Source organism: Ornithodoros turicata, chromosome 5 (assembly GCF_037126465.1).
Source record: "Ornithodoros turicata isolate Travis chromosome 5, ASM3712646v1, whole genome shotgun sequence".
Lineage (NCBI taxonomy): Eukaryota > Metazoa > Arthropoda > Arachnida > Ixodida > Argasidae > Ornithodoros > Ornithodoros turicata.
This window is the reverse complement of record NC_088205.1, coordinates 56,899,313-56,915,472: the sequence shown is the minus strand read 5'-3', so window position 1 is coordinate 56,915,472 and position 16,160 is coordinate 56,899,313. Positions and strand designations below refer to the sequence as shown.

The window sequence follows — 16,160 nt, the reverse complement described above, 5'->3', positions numbered from 1 at the left end:
CACCCTCCTAAACCCTCCACCCTCGCCGGTCGCGGGAAAAAATACGCGAGTGAAGTCGGCCCAGACGCTGTGTGGGTTCGAACCAGGCACCTAGGGTCCGTACTGGACCAGACTCTATACTACTCCTCTTAAGAGAAGGGTTGAGGATTGGGCTAGTTGGTAATGAGACATCTGAACTGAGAGCGCAAGATACACGGACAAAGAACGGAGAAACAGACAGGACGGGCGCTAACTTCCAACTAGGTTTATTGAAGAAAATGAAGAATTGAAGAAGACACGTGTGCTGTGAAGGGTTTATGCTTTCTTACTCATTTTCTTCAATAAACCTAGTTGGAAGTTAGCGCCCGTCCTGTCTGTTTCTCCGTTCTTTGTCCGTGTATCTTGCGCTCTCAGTTCAGATGCCTCTTAAGAGGGCATACCAGCTCTCCGTCCCAACGTATTTCCTATGGAACACGTTTTATGCTTTTTGGAAATACAGAAAGGGCCGCTCCTTCTTTCAGCATGATGTACTTCGTTGACAAGCCAAGGCTAATGAGCGACTCTGGATTTGTTTTGAACCATTCGTCAACAATATGTCTGCGCACTACTTGTCTTGTTTCACCTGTCTGCAAGTAGGCACAGGCGGATTCGCGGCGAGAATAAGATTCCTGTCTTTCGGCAACAATTGAAATATGACAGTCATCAAAAAAGTCAGACATGGGCGGAATTTGAACTTCGCATCTCTCGATTGCCAGTCGAGCGCCAATGGCCCATACGGCCACGGAAACAACCACAGACTGGTAGAGCGTGTTTGTTCTGAAACATATCCTGGCCGAACGCAAGGTAAGACAGCCAGCAATGTAAGCAGCAAGACTCTCACCCCTAGACAGAATGAGATCACCTTCCTTCGAATGGATTTTGGGGGCCAGCCTCGGTAGTGTTGTCTTTGTAATAAACGTCAGGCGATGTTTGATGCTGTGTTTGTGCTGTCTATCTGTGTGTCGTTCGTGCAAGGAACACTATGTCCTCGCGTTGCCGAAAGGAAGTCGGCAACATGCTGTGGCACAGCTAGGAAAGACTTCACAAGTATGAACAATTTTTCTTGTCGCGAAAATCAACCTCCGATCGCGAAACAACCGCGAAATGAAAGTCGGGAACTCCAACAGTAGAGACAACGTGCGTTATCTTCCGTCACTGATCTCGATTGTAAAAGGCTGGATCGCGGATAGGGAGCGCGAGCGTGAAGAAACCGGCCGCCATCTTACGGTGCCCACAACAGCCGCCGCAGCGATCATGGCAACTTCTTGCAATTACGGTCGTACCAACCGTACTGGCAAGGTTACAGGGCCTAAATTTATACAGGTGAGTCACTCTTTATCGAGGAATAAATAGGCATTCATTCTGTATATTTAGTTGACCATTATGAAGATTTTTTTGCCCAAAACGAGCACTGGATGCAGGTTGCTTGATCGCTCTTCCGACGTTCAATCGAGCACACTTGCATTTTACTCGGCGGCAAATACAGTTTGAGTGCATAATATGCTTGAAAGAACATGTTACACTACCCAGGTAGTGTTGTCATCAATATACGTGCGCGCACTCGAGCGCTTTTTTGCATGCATTGCTAGCATGGTACACGGTGTTCTCTGCAGAAGCAAGTGCCACATTCATTTCTTTGAATTACCTTCACGCACGAGTTCGGTATTACGTCATAATGAGACCACGATTGTCACATTTTTTTCATGTATTGGTATTGTTTTGTGCCTTGGTTTGATTTGTGACAAAGAATCCTATGTAACGGTGGTGTGGCGCGACATGAATAACGCCTTTGTCTGAGCTGTATCGTCAGCTTGTTACGATAGTAATAATTTGTAGCGTGTCGTGCTATTTGAAGCAGTTTTTAAAGCAAAAGTGGTCTCTCAATACAGGTTTCGTCATGAGGGCTACCCAGTGAATAATCTGTGTAGTGTGATACGGCTGGGTGTACAGGTAAGTATCACGTTCCTCATCCACTGGTTTCTACTTTACAGGAAGGAACAACCTCAGTGCACGCACTGTGGTTAGCCTCTCTCAGTTTTGCATATTTTCTTACATGTTCACATCAGAAACACACCTTACACTTTAGGCTCCTTCACCCAGCAATATAATAATTAGAGATTATAATTCTTTTTAGAATAGTTTTTCATCTTTTTAATTTTTAGAAGATACAGGGATTGTAAACCATGTTTTAAACTGATGTTTTAACATTTGTCCAATGCATTTATTAAACAACATATTCATTTTTAACTGGTTGTACCCAAACCAATGTTCTGATGTATTATTTCCTTTGTTGTCGATGCACCATAAAAATTGGAATAATCATCATCAATGCAGGTTACTTCACAGCTGCCTCGACATACTGAAGAAATGGGTGCAGAACCTGCGTAATGCCCACAAACTTTGATTACCACAGCACCTCCAAAAAGTATGTGTCACATGGGATTTTTAAATGTATTCACAGTATATAATACCTTGTATTAACTGTTGTAGATCTAAGCCATCTCTTCAGTACACTCTCAGAAATTAAAACCGTGAGAACCGTGATAATTGTTTCAGTTAATAGGCATCCACATATATGCTATAAGAAGAAATTATTTCTTGAGAATGCACTTCTCTGGCTACTGGTGTTGTTTACATCTACTGTTGATCACATTCATTTATCACATATTATATGCTTATATATATTATTATATTAACACGTATTTGATCACATTAAATTCAAAATTCATCATATATAAGATAATACCGGGAGGGATTGCTCATTCTAACCTAAAATTGAGTGCTACAAATTTAGAGAGAGTACCTGTCCATTGTCATTCCTAAAATATATATTGTCATTGTAGCAAGGTCATAAAACAATAAATGTAGTCTTTTGTGACCTCCCTGCACATTCATTGTATCCTGAAATGCATAAGTGCAAGAAATAACTTGAATAAACTTGATGTTGTATAAACTTCATATAAAATGTTGAATAATATAATGTATGATATAAAATGTTGAATAAACTTGAACTTGTATATTCTCTTTACTCACCATCAGTGACCTTCTTTACAAAAGCATATCGTGTTAGATTTTTTTTGTTTACGTTTCACAGACGGGGTACACGAGGGCCAAAATGACAAAATCACAACTGTTTCAAGCTCCAAATTGTCCTGCTGCAATTATCCTGTTGCAGACCATACGTGTGTAGTGCAAGAAGGCCCTTGCACATCAAAATGTAAGATGGGAGTCACAGTTAATGCAAAGTGGTTCCTATGAGAGACTTCGATGCTGAACAAAATTGTGCAAACTGCGGAAGGTGCCATAGAAGATATTCAGAAAGCGTGTCTGGTCTCACAACGGTGCTACGACGCTCTCTTTTAGATGACGATGATACTCATTGGAGTTTCAGATGTGCAGCTGCATTTTTTCGAACGTGCTCCACATAACAAGCATGACAAAGTCAGCACTGGATAGCAGGCCCCCGTTCCTAAGCAGCTTTGCTCACGCTGCAGTTGTATTCAGCAAAAGCATGTGGGTACTCGAGAAGGACATTCAGTTTGGCACAACCGCGCCTGCAAATAATCAGAACAAATGAAGGAAGAAACAAACAAACATAGAAGGGCTGTACTTCAAAAAGAGGTAAATCTTGTGTCTCAAGGAGGTGTTACCACTTTTAAGTAACTTAATTGATTAAGCTTACATCACTACCTGATTAACTGTCCTAACGAGCGTGTTCTAATTGCGTGAAGCAATTAGATCACGCTCACAACGTATTTGGGCTGCTTCGGTGTGCCCATATTTGCGAGGCAAAGCACCGCAGTCGTTCACTAAAAGACACTTTCTGCGGCGGTGCTTGATATAAATCATACGAAACCGATACACGGCTAAAACAACGGCTGTGATTCTACAGAACGATCTCTTTCTGCCATGCTAGTATATCCTTTCCCGGACCGTTCTTTATGGAACAATTTTTGTCCAGAACGCAGCGCGGGATATTACATACGTGGTGGTTGTTAACCTCACATCGTTTCTTGTTGAAATATTGGCTGGGAAACGTACTGTAGTACAATCCCCAGCGCTGCACTGCTGTGACGGTCTAGTTTCGGAATGCAAAACATAACGTAATTAAGAATCGAACGGCAGGACACCTGTGAAACACTGTTAGGATACATCAGTATACTGGCACCTTACAAAATTGTGTGATGACAAGCAACGATCAACGCCTGCAGCGCTATAAATACTCACAATCTCCGTTGCCTGCCATTGTTTTCTATGGGCGCACACTGCGCTTTAGGGCCTCCCAACATGGCGGCCCGAATGCACGCCTCTCCCCCGCGAGCCCCTCTCCCATGCGCCATCCAGCCTTTATAGATAGAGATCAGTGTCTTCCGTGGTCTGCTATGGCGGCGCGGCGACGCTCACCAGGGGCTCAGAGTGCTCCGCGGTCGAATTTTATATCGCGATTATGGCGGCATTTCAACTAATATACTAAATATAATATATATAGATATATATAATATACGTAAATCTAATTCGAATATATATATATAATATACGTAAATCTAATTCGAATTCCGCATTGTTTTGGTACACACCGCAATATGAGGTAAACAGCTTTGCAGCTTATTTTCGCTTCCGTCGTCCTTTAATGCGTTCCACCTTGCTCGCTATTCTTCCACCCAAAATTCTAGTCCCCTTTTCGTTCTGTCTATGTCTTCGTCGGTCCCAAAACCGAGCGCTTCTGAGAGGGAGTCTCTCGCCGCTTCGGGGGATATTTGGCGGCACCACAAGACAATGGCTGCGTTCCAATACCCCGGTTAGTCGACTGCCTAGCGGTCTAACCGGAAGTGCCGCCATGTTAAGTCTCATTCCAAATCTCGCCAAGTCCGCTATTCAGTCGGCTACCGCCCAGTGCGCATCGATGCAGTCTAGTTATACGCCTGACCATCTGACAGCCGGGATGGAGACGCGCGTTGACGGTACAAGCGTACCCGCTGTTTCTGCTGGCTTTAAATGTAAAGTTGCACAGAGTGGTATGTTTTTTAAAACTGCGTAGAGGGTTGCAACATATGTTTAGTTGTGAAGGTGACAGTTTATGCACGATGTCCTACAAACTTAGCGCATTAGAGTCCTGCTGCGCTTGCGCCGTACGCATTTCTTGCGTGAGCAACGAGATGGCGCCAGGGGCGCCTCGGCTAGGCAAGCCTGTTCCAATAGTGACAAGCAAAGGGGTCTACTCAGCTGCCTAGTCAGGCGGCTTCGCGGGCGCGAGGTATTGGAACGCAGCCCTGGTTGGTCATGGAAGGCGTAGCCTTCCGTTGGCTGCTTGATTCCGCTAAACTTGGCGTGGTCGTTTTCCTAAATTCATCACTTGCTATCTAAATTCGGCGTGATATGTGGGTATCTCATATGTATTTGTTAAGCAAATAAGCAGTGAATACTTTCCCACTACATCACTTACTTGTGTGCTGTCGTTCGTTCGTCACTTTATTATCACAAAACTCGACAGACCAGAGCATGGAACGGCGGGTGGTTTCGTTTTTGCCATTTCCGGTTCCCGTTGGTTCGCAGAGCAGAGGCACGTTTGAACATGACGGTTTACTGCGTGTATTCATCTTTGGATTATTGTTGTCTTCGGAAATACATGCCTACATGTGTTACGATGGGTAACGATTTATTGATTTCGCTCGCAAAGCATACAAACGCCACTTCAACACGTCATAGGCGGTAAATTCATTCTGGCTTCCATTAACCTTCTTTCTCATGAGATCAACCACTAACTTTTCATTCCTTCCCAATAAGCCACAGTTGCTAGTCAGCGCTTCGTTTGTCTACTCACGTCCTGTCTCTGCACTGTTTTTTGTGTCAATAGGCGGTAAACTTCTTCATGTGTGTTGGTGGAAAGCAAAAAGTTGGCGGTGTCGCAAGTAATCTAATAGATAAAATATGATTCACGTTTGATATGACAACGTTTACCTTGTGATTCCGATAGCACTACTCAATTATGCACGTATCCCGAAGGTTCGTACATACTCAACGCAATTACACGACTTGCCTCGCTTCCTACGCTGGACGTCGTCGACTACATCGGCTCGTTTCCCGTTTGTTATCCCACGTGACTGCACAGGGTTGGCAACAGACGGAGCATCTGCGCTGTAGTTAGGGGGCAGAAATTCGTCCACTAACACTGTCCATTCATGACCAACGGATGGCTGCGCCCGGGCCATCACGCTCGAGGACAGGAGAATCCCATTGACGGCGCGCCAAGTACGTTCTCTCGAGTCTTCCTATATTAACTCTATGCGGCATTCGGTATGTGGGAAGCTATCCCAGCTAGAGGTAAGACAGACAGGTCCGGCCAGCAAGCCCAAAAACGAAGGAATGATTTATTCTGCACGGCCTCACGCTCAGGCGCGCGGCGTGGGGCTGACCGCCTTCGTCGTCGGCAGTCACCACAGCGCCAGTGTGGCCTCCTGCCAGTGTTCCGGAGTGCTGTCCTTCCTCTTGCCCCCTCCACTCACCGGCCAAATGACGAAAAGGCAGAGTGAGTTCAACACCTGGACAATCACAAAGCCTGATATCAGGAAGACCAGCCACGTCTGGGAATTGACGGATCTCAGCATGATGTTAAACGAAGTAAGAAAGATCTATAGTGATCCGTTTGTGGATACAAGCGGTAGGCGATGGAAGATGTGCATCACGGCGCCGAAGGTAATATTATCTAAATATTTCGGTCTCTATATTCACCTTCTGGAATGCGAGGCAGCCGAGGTCCGTGGAACCTATCTGATCGAGACGTTTAATAACGACCAAAAATTAACATCTAAGACCAGCCGAATGTGCACATGGTCGGTAAGAAACGTAGTCGGGACCTCTCGATGGCTCACGAAGAGCCAGTTAGGACACCAGATAAAGGTGGTCCTGGAGATCTCAACCTTCCAAGGAATTTTGCATAAAAAAGTGATGACCTCTTCTGCCCACCGCGATCGGGATTTGAAAAGTGATATCACTAAGTTGTATTTGGATCAGGAAACATCTGACTTTGCGATAGTCGCAAGGGACTCAGTTCTGAGAGCCCACAGTACGATACTGTGTTCGAGGTCAGAAGTATTCCGCAACTTAGTCCTGTCCAAAGAAAACAAATGTATTCTGATAGAATATAACAGCGACATTGTTTCAAAGTTCTTACATTTTATATATACCGATATGTTGGAACCTAATTTCGAAGATTGTCTACAGTTACTGATATTGAGTAACCTATTTAAGGTACCACTACTTGGAAAATTATGCTCGTCGTTTATCTCAGACAAAATTACCGAGCAGAAGTGCTACGAGCAGCTTTCTGCAGTAGTTCTGAAGGGCTGTTGAACTCACTTGCAAGCTTCATTAAGAGTAAGCCAGATGTGGTTAAATCTGAGGTCTGGAATGAACTCTTGCAGCAGCAACCAGAGGCTGTGGCTGCAATGTTAAAAATTGTTTTCTAATATGTACCAAACGCGCGTACCGTACTCCAAAATTTTCTGTGAAAATGGCCGGTGGGATGGGCAAGAGGAAGGCTGGATTGCTAATTTTAAAGGTATGTCACAAAGCAGTTAAGCATTTCACATTTTAGGTGTTGTACTGTATAGTATTTGGAAACAGACGCATAGGTAGATTATCAGAACTTATGACAGTTGCATGTGAGCTTGTAGGCGTATGTGAACACAATAATCCGCACATAAATGAACCTATTGTTAACGCTACCACAGTATAGAACTATACACTCAAAACTGAACCGCGGTATTGCGTTTTGATGTCTCTGACAGCAATCCACCCTTTACAAGCAGAGGACAGATCACTGCCGAAGCTTAAACTTGGAAAAAAATGCGAGAAAAAGCGCTTTACAAAGTGTCAACGACTGCTAATTATTGAAGCGAATAATCAAACCATGATACCGCAACCACGCAACAAGGTTGTGTGCTTTGTGCTCTCCCCAACGTGTCACAACCGGTTCACTTTATCATTGCTACAACAAGTGCCTACTTCACACAATAGGAACAATCCGGGTTGTTGGTATAGGTTCATGATGACGAATAGCAGCAAGAAGACAAGGACAGGGTAGAAGTAGACAGGACAACTGCAGAATCTCAACTATGACCTAAAATGTACAGAGAGGACAAAGGTTTATGTAGCCGTCTTTGATTAAACTTCAGTTGAGAGTGTGCAGTTGTCCTGTCTACTTCTACCCTGTCCTTGTCTTCTTGCTGCTATTCGTCATCGTGAACCTACTTCACACTCTTCGCGGACGTTTCAGGTCCAACATAGACTTCGGGTGCAATTAAAGGCATGGGTTGATTGATTTATTGAAATATTTAGAAAAGATATGGAGATGTGATGCCCGACAATGTGGGTTCATGCTACTGCAGAACTCTGGAATACAAAAGCAAGTAGGAAAGAAAAAAGGATGGCCAAGAGGCATTAAAAAGAGAAACAAACAAACCCGAAAAAGCGAGGGGATGAGACGGCAAACTTGGGATCTTTCTCGGATATTCACCTATCGCCCAGGCAGCACAGACCATCGGGAAAAGCATGGAAACACAATGGGGGCTTCGGCTTCAGAACGGGTTAGAGATGTCAAGAACTTTTTGCGAACCCGATGTTCGCAGTCGAACCTGGTGGTTTGCAAGGGTTCGACGAACCTTCGAGCTTCAGTCGGGTTCGCATACGTTCGCAGATTTGGCCTTAGTCGTGAAAAGTTGAAAATTCTGTGACTAATATAGCTCTTCAAATGTCTGAAGAAAGGAAAAGAACACAAGCTTGAAATGTCTGCCTGTCAAACATGACAAAACATTGGTTTGGCTATAGTCAGTACAAGTTCACGATGAAACGAGCGCAGCACGGAGAGGGGCCGAGAAAGAACGACACCACGCAGGCGCTCAGTAGCAATAAGTACGGAAATTTTGTTGAAAACAGTTCTTATAACCACTGGAAGTGTAATCGAGATTGTAATAATGCACCCGAAATCGCATGTTATGAAAACAAGCGACACACAGGAAAGTACGGTTGTTGTCCGGCGGCGTCTCAGTAGTGCCAGCAGGTGGCTAGTTGGTCTCTGGTAGGTGGATGAGGCATCCAAGATATCTGGTCTTTGAGCACGCTTCTCGAAATTCTAAACTGGACCTACCTGTTTCTCCCAGGATCCATCTCCCAATTTCCCCTTGCTGTCGTTCCAATGATTTGATCGTGTCGTTACGGTAACGTAGCACTTCATTGGCGTAAGTTGCGTTCGGGACAGCGACTGTTTTCCAAAGTAGAGTCTCTACGATGTACGGATTATACGAGTGTTGGGCGAGGTGCCAGACATGGCCTTTCCTTCTGTTACTCGTTGTTAACATCCCCTTTTCATGTGCATCTATATAGTTTACTTGATTTTGTAGAATTATTCCCAGGTATTTGTATCGCGTAATTTTCAAGGCTTTGAAACCTGGAGTGAGAAGGATTCGCTGGCGTCGCTCTCTCTTCCAACCTTCATCCATTGCATCTTTGCTTGACTAAATTTGATTCTGGTGGGCCGTGCTTCTTTGGTACGAATGTCTAGAAGGTGTTGTAGGTCTTCTGATGATTTTGTTATGAGCAGGATATCGTCCGCGAAAGCAAGTACTGGGATGTGAGTTTCGATCAGTTGTTTTGTCGTATTCATGGTGGATATCCTGATATCTTTGTTACTGTTCTGTTAGTGTGCAGGAGTTCGTCAAGGAAGATGTTGAAGAGTGTTGGTGATAGCGGACATCCTTGCTTGAGACCCGCGGCATGATGTATTTTCTGTGATTGGAGATTCTCAAATTTATACGAGCAGAAGCAGCCTGTGTACATATTTCTGAGTAGTGATTTTACGCTGTCCGGGAATCCGACCTTTTGTATCTTTTTCCAAAGGATTTCCTGAGGGATCGCGTCATACGCCTTTTCTAGGTCAAGGAAGGCTAGATATAGCTCGTCGCCCAATTTCTGGTAGAGCTCCATGAGTTGGGTTAGAATAAACAAGTTATCACTGCCCTTTCTGCCGTTGTTCCGGAACCCGTTTTGCGATTCACTTAATTTGTCGTCACATCCCTTTGCTAGTCTTTCATTTATAATGGCTGCAAATAGCTTTGCGACATTACTTTGATGTGTGATAGGGCGATAGGAGTTAAGTCTTCTTTTGGTTTACCTTGCCGTTTGTATAGCAGCTTCACGGTGCTGTACTTCCATTCTTCTAGTATATTGTTGAATATTTTCCTTAGGTTTTCCCTAGCGTTGCGATCCACAGCCTTCAGCATTTCATTCCGTATTCCGTCGGGGCCGGAAGCTTTCCCCTTCGCTAACTTGCTGATGTGTCTTGACAGTTCCTGTTCCCCTATTTGCCTTCCTAGATCAAGAGCTTTGAAGTCTACAACGAATAATATTTGTCAGCCAAGGAAGGGTTTTATGATGATTTGAATGAAACCCATATCGCTGATGATGACTAGGCTTTCGCTCGGGAAACATATGATCCTTTTGATTGTAAGTCACTGAAAGATAATACTTTGATATACTTGGAATGCGATGTCCTGCTCTTGTTAGATGTCACGCAGCATTTTAGACAGCTTTCTCTGAAGACATATGGCCTGGAAGTGCTGCACTTTGTCAGTCTACCTGGATTCAGTTGGCAGGCGGCACCGAAGTATACGAAGGCTGAGACTGAATTGCTTACGGATTAAGATATGTACCGGACCATTGCATCTTCTATCAGAGGTGGTATTTGCCAGCAAGGATTGAGATACGCTGCCACCAATAACAAACATTGTGCAAACTTTGACACTGAGAAGTCACAGAGCTACATCTCATACTGGGATGCAAACAGCCTTTGTGCCACCTGTCAAACCCTGCCCTTGCCCATTGGAGGATTCGAGTGGATGCCCGAGTCCGGGTTTTCAAATTTGGACCTCAGTAATCATCCTCAGGATGCAGAGTTTGGTTACATTTATGTCTGTGACCTCATCTATCTACCAGGTCTACACCAGAAGACCAGGTATTTTCCATTAGCTCCCGTAAAGCAGAAGGTTGATGAGAGTTGGTTGACAGAGTACCAATTGGCTCTAAAAGAGCAGTTGAATTACAAACCTGCAGCGCAGGCTAAATTACTTCTCACATGTAATGATAAAACAGAGTATGTGGAGCATTATCGTTTGCTGAGTCTATCTTGCAGGCTGGGTATGCGGGTGAGCAAAATTCATAGAGTGCTGAAATTTCGTCAGTGTACAGTCTTTCATCCGTATATTGAAATGAATATTAAGCGACGTATCGCAGCTCAAACGGACTTTGAGAAACAAATTTTGAAGTTGAAAGTTGGAGTAATGCCCTTTACGGGCGTTGTTTACTTTCCCCTAGGCGATTTCGATCAATTAACATAGCCTTCACCAAGGAAGAGGCCGAAAGATATCGCTCCTCAAACGATTGCATTCGCTTTGAGATTTTGTCGCCGAATTGTGTGCTGTATGAGATGAAGAAAAGGAAGGTAAAATGCAACTTTCCATTGCAGGTTGGTTTTTGTATTTTGGACTATAGTAAGTTGGTTATGTATGAATTTGTCTATTGCACTCTATTGGAAAAGTTGAGCTGTGCCATTGCAATCATGTATTCGGATAACGATTCTATTATTGCTGTGTTTCATACGTCAGAGTATGAAGAGGAAATTTAGAAAGATTGCAGACGATCACCCCTATCTTTCGTCCTATACAGCTGATCATCCACTGTATAGCAATAAAAATAAAGGGGCATTGTCAAATGGGCAATAGTGTGAAGGTGAGTCATCCTCAAAGGAGTATATGTAGTAAACGTAAACGTGAATGTATGTATGTATACTGTTGAATTAACAACCAAGCTTGCCCTCATGCCATACGATGACACAAGATATATCTTTAATGCTATTTAATCATAATCACATGGGAGCTGCGAAATTGGTAAGGGGTAAGTACTATATTCTTTGATATTTGAATTGTACTGTCTTTCTTGTCTCTATTTCAGATCGTGAAGGTTTTTCGGCTGGGTTTTTCTCCTTCACCTGATTGGCATTACAATTGGCACAATTCCCAGCACCATTGGCATTAATTGGCTTTAATAAATATATTTTCGCTCGTACTTTTTATGTGTGACTATTCTTTGCATGTCTATACTTGCATATTGGAAGCGCAGGTGCGCGCCGTTATGCACGAGAGGGATGACGTATATCACGTGCGGGGGGGTTAAAGGGCGCAGCTGGCTGTTGCTAGGGGACTAAATGGACGCTGAGATGATACGAGTCTCTCACTCACGCTATTAAATGGCGGGAGATCGGGCACTTTCACCGGGTACCTGTATTCGTTGGACATAGACAATTAAGTGAGTCACTTGCTCCTGCAGACCGACTGGGGCCCTATATTCTCGTCAAAGTACTTAATCGGCCTCGATTACTTTGCGTCTCGTCTGTCATTGGTCGTCACGCCTTCTTCACGTAACGACCAATGACAGGCAAAGACACAAAGTAATCGAAGTCGATTACTTCGACGAGAATGGGGCCCCGCAGGAGACACGACGCACACAGGGGGAAAAGGCGACAAGGTCGGCAGTTGGAAATCCTAGTCGAAGCAGTGCATGGCTAGTCAACGGCAGCGCTGTCCAACTGCCCAAATCACGTGCTACGTGACATGCTGACGCCATCCGCTCAAACGTTGCCTGCATGCGTACTGCTGACGATGGCCCAATAAGGCCGAAACAGCTGTCCAGTACTGGCATGGCGACGTTTGAGCACTTTCAAACATACGCTATACGTGCAGCCAAAGAGCCTCCGGTTATTGTTTTGCTTATGTACCCAAATGAGTTCTCCCTGAATTGCCTAGTGAAAGGCCCTTCGTGGCTCCTTCGGCTTTCGCTTGCCTCTGACGCCTCTTTGACTCCGCTTCGGCGGCACGCACTGCAGGTTCTTCGCGTCTATGTTGTTTTGTCTCAGGTTCGGCGGCACGCGCGTTGGGATCCGGACGTCGCTCTCTCTTGTTTGCGGCCTCGGCTGCACGACGAGCTGGGTCTTCGAAGACGAAGAAGTTCGATTATATTTGTTTATGGTGCCCTAGAACATTCTAGGGCACCATAAACGAAGATAATCGAACTTCTTCGTTCATAGTTTTTACATGCTGCGGACGATGCAGACGCCACGATCTCGGGAAACAAGGCACTAACCTACACCTACATGCGGTAACCTAACACCTAACCTAACCTAACCCGTACCTACATGCGGTACACATGTGCGGAAACCGCCGGTGGTTTACGCGGCTCTCAAGATATCTACGCTGACGACGCTGTCAACGTGCTGCAGACTGTGTGGGTGGCCGGAAGAAAACAAGAGCGTTGACCACCTGATTGGACAAACATGCGTGGCATGCCGCTAAAGATCGTGCATTGCGCAGTCAAGGGAACGCGGACGCTGAATCTACCACACCGCGGCAAAAATTTGCCGCTCCGCATATACGCGTTACTGCGCGCATTTGCCGCATGTGAGTACATTTTGCCGCGTACTCACAGCCGTCGCTGTAAACAAGCCGTCGCTGCAAAAAAGAAAGTTGTCACGGGGAACATTTTCGTATTTCGCGCGCTTTCTTTTTTCCCTTCTTTTTTGCAGTACACAATGAAACACAACGAAAATAATACGGGCGAGTATGGCACGAGACTGAAGAGGCTTCATTCGTATACTGTTCGCTCATGGTCACAGTTGTCTCGCGACGTAAAGTCCCGAATTATTATTATTGTTATCATTCGTGTAGTGCGCCCCGTCTATTTTTTAAAGTTTGGTGCATTCTACTTGGGACAGCCTGTCAATGTTCACCATGGCTTAGCATAGGATTGAGCACGCGCTCGTTGCACGTGCAGGGAGTGCTGCCAAAGATATTGAGAATGAGTCTGGCACCCGTACATACATGCGAACGGGCCATATAGTTCGGTTTCCGTAGTGTTTCCTGACGAACTAGACAGCCCGTAACACGTTTTTCGCGGAAGGCTGGGTTGGTGGAATCCCAACAAAGGGGTAAGGAGGTGAGCAGCGAACCACATAATGCCATATGACCATTCATGGCTAGAGGTCGCGATAGATCGCGTGTTTCATTGTGTCCGTGTTCCTCGTGAAGATATGCTATTGTCATCCAGATACCCTACCGTCGGCCCAGTCTCGTACAGTAGTTTCGTTTCCTCCGATGGCGCCCTCCAAACAGAAGAATACCTGCACGTGTCCCGCATACATGTCGGAGGAGGAGGAGGAGGAGGAGTGTCGTTGGGAGGAACCCGAGAGGTCTGCCTGCCTAATTAGGCGGCATGTTTCTCGGGAAGGGAAAGGTGGTGGAGAGGAGGAGAGGAAAGGGTGAAGTGGAAGACCGAGCGGAATCCGCTCGGGGGGAGGATAGCTGCGTCCATGGGCCGACTTCAGGGGAACTGTGCCGGCATACGCCTATTACACATCTGAGGGAAACCCAGGAAAAACCCCAGACGGCACAGCCGGCCCGCGGATTCGAACCGCGGACCTCCCAGTCTCCAAGCGCACGCGTTACCGCTGCGCCACCGGAGCTGGTTGCATACATGTCAAGTGCCTTTTCACGGGCTTTCTGGTTGAGCACAACCTGCCGCGGAACGTAAGCCACCCAGTGTGACCGCTGTTCCAGATGATGTTCCCAAAATGTGACGAAGCGAAGCGCTACAGGTGCGGTCAGACGAAGACCACCGTCATCATCGGTGAAATGGCTGCGTCCGCGACAAATGCACTGTTGGGGAGCCAGTTCACGACGCGTCTTGGCAATGGACCTTTTTCACATCTGCTTATGCACTGTGACCTTGGATGCGCCGGACAAGATTATCCTGCGTTCAATAGATGGTGCTGGATGGGGGCGACAGGAGTAGGAACCAGGGGGTACATCGCACGATCTTGTCGGCCCCATTCCAAGAGCGGTTTTGATCCTTTATGCTACCCACGCGGGTTTGTTTTGGCGCCCACAAAGGATATGGCTCGCTGGGATACGACGCGAATGTGAAAAAGATCCTTTGCGATCGACGGGAGTAACGACAGCTCCGCCCGATAGTGGCTACGTATGACGTAGAAGGTGGCAATGATATCTTCAGATCCACGCCCCTGAGGTCAAGATCCAGGTCCTTTTGCCGAGCTATGACATCTGTCATATATGCTACTTCTAGAAGACGTGTCTTTCTTCCATGATGTCGCTTCATGCTTCACGAACTCATGTCCTGAATATCCTCTCCTTCAGCGTTCTCAGGAAGCCCTTCCACACGCTTCAGACCTGCGAAAGCCTGCATTCCCCTACTTTATCGACCTCCTTTGCAGGTGCGAAGACCCATGCACGCTGCTGCAAAATCATTCGCGTATCGAGAAAAGCAACTAGCACGAACGCCATCTCAACTACGCGTTTGCAGACCACGAGCTTCTGTGTCTCGTCGAACCGTACGAGAGAAAACGATATACACAACCGCCAGTACAAAGAAAACACACAAAATTCCTACTTACCGATGTTGTTCTAGATGCTGCTTAAACTGAAGGCTGCCACGTGTCCACTGTTGCCGTTATCAGCATCAATAATTACTCGTATTATGGTGGGCTGGTCGTATCCTGAATACACGCGCAGTGATATCAGGTCATCGTCTGCCGCGGGGGAGAGGGAATAAGTTGGCGGGCGGCCAGCAGGTACGGCGAGAAGCTTCCTCTTATCTTCTTCGTCTTCGGTAGACAGCAGCGTTACGTTCTGCTTTTGTCTAGCCGTCAAGAGCACATCGTACGGCTAGTTGGTGATACTGAATCGTTGACAATTGAGTGCTCACACAAATGAAGACAGGAGACAACCAGACAGACCTGGACTCACTACCAATATGCAAATTTAATAAAAACAGGCAATAAACGTAATATTGTTTATTGCAGCGCTGCTTGTTGCATCTTTTTATCAAATTTATCAAAGGTAGTGAGCGCTGGTGTGTCTCGTTGTCTCTCCTGTGATGATATATGTTAACATTTCATGGTCTAGTGGTCAAACACGAATTCCATCGAAACGTGTCTGCACGCTATATAAACTCACTGAAAATATAATTCCTCGCCACAGTTAATGAAGTGCGCTGCCACAAAGCCATATTACATGAAAACC

General features: G+C 45.7%; 1 protein-coding gene across 3 annotated transcripts; it reads left to right on the top strand.

The window, feature by feature from the left end:
* Positions 1-6,255: 6,255 nt before the first annotated feature.
* Positions 6,256-12,135, top strand: LOC135394490 (uncharacterized). 3 transcript variants are annotated; one of them, XM_064625251.1, is made up of 4 exons: positions 6,256-6,339; positions 6,412-7,576; positions 11,537-11,561; positions 11,737-12,135. In XM_064625251.1, the coding sequence occupies exons 1-2, from the start codon at positions 6,301-6,303 to the stop codon at positions 7,366-7,368; spliced, it is 996 nt and encodes a 331-aa protein (XP_064481321.1). In that variant the 5' UTR covers positions 6,256-6,300; the 3' UTR covers positions 7,369-7,576; positions 11,537-11,561; positions 11,737-12,135. The 3 variants fall into 3 exon arrangements, with proteins under 3 accessions (XP_064481321.1, XP_064481322.1, XP_064481320.1); XM_064625252.1 differs by lacking the exon at positions 11,537-11,561 and having other exon boundaries at positions 12,022-12,135; XM_064625250.1 differs by having other exon boundaries at positions 11,537-12,135.
* The last annotated feature ends 4,025 nt before the right edge of the window (positions 12,136-16,160 follow it).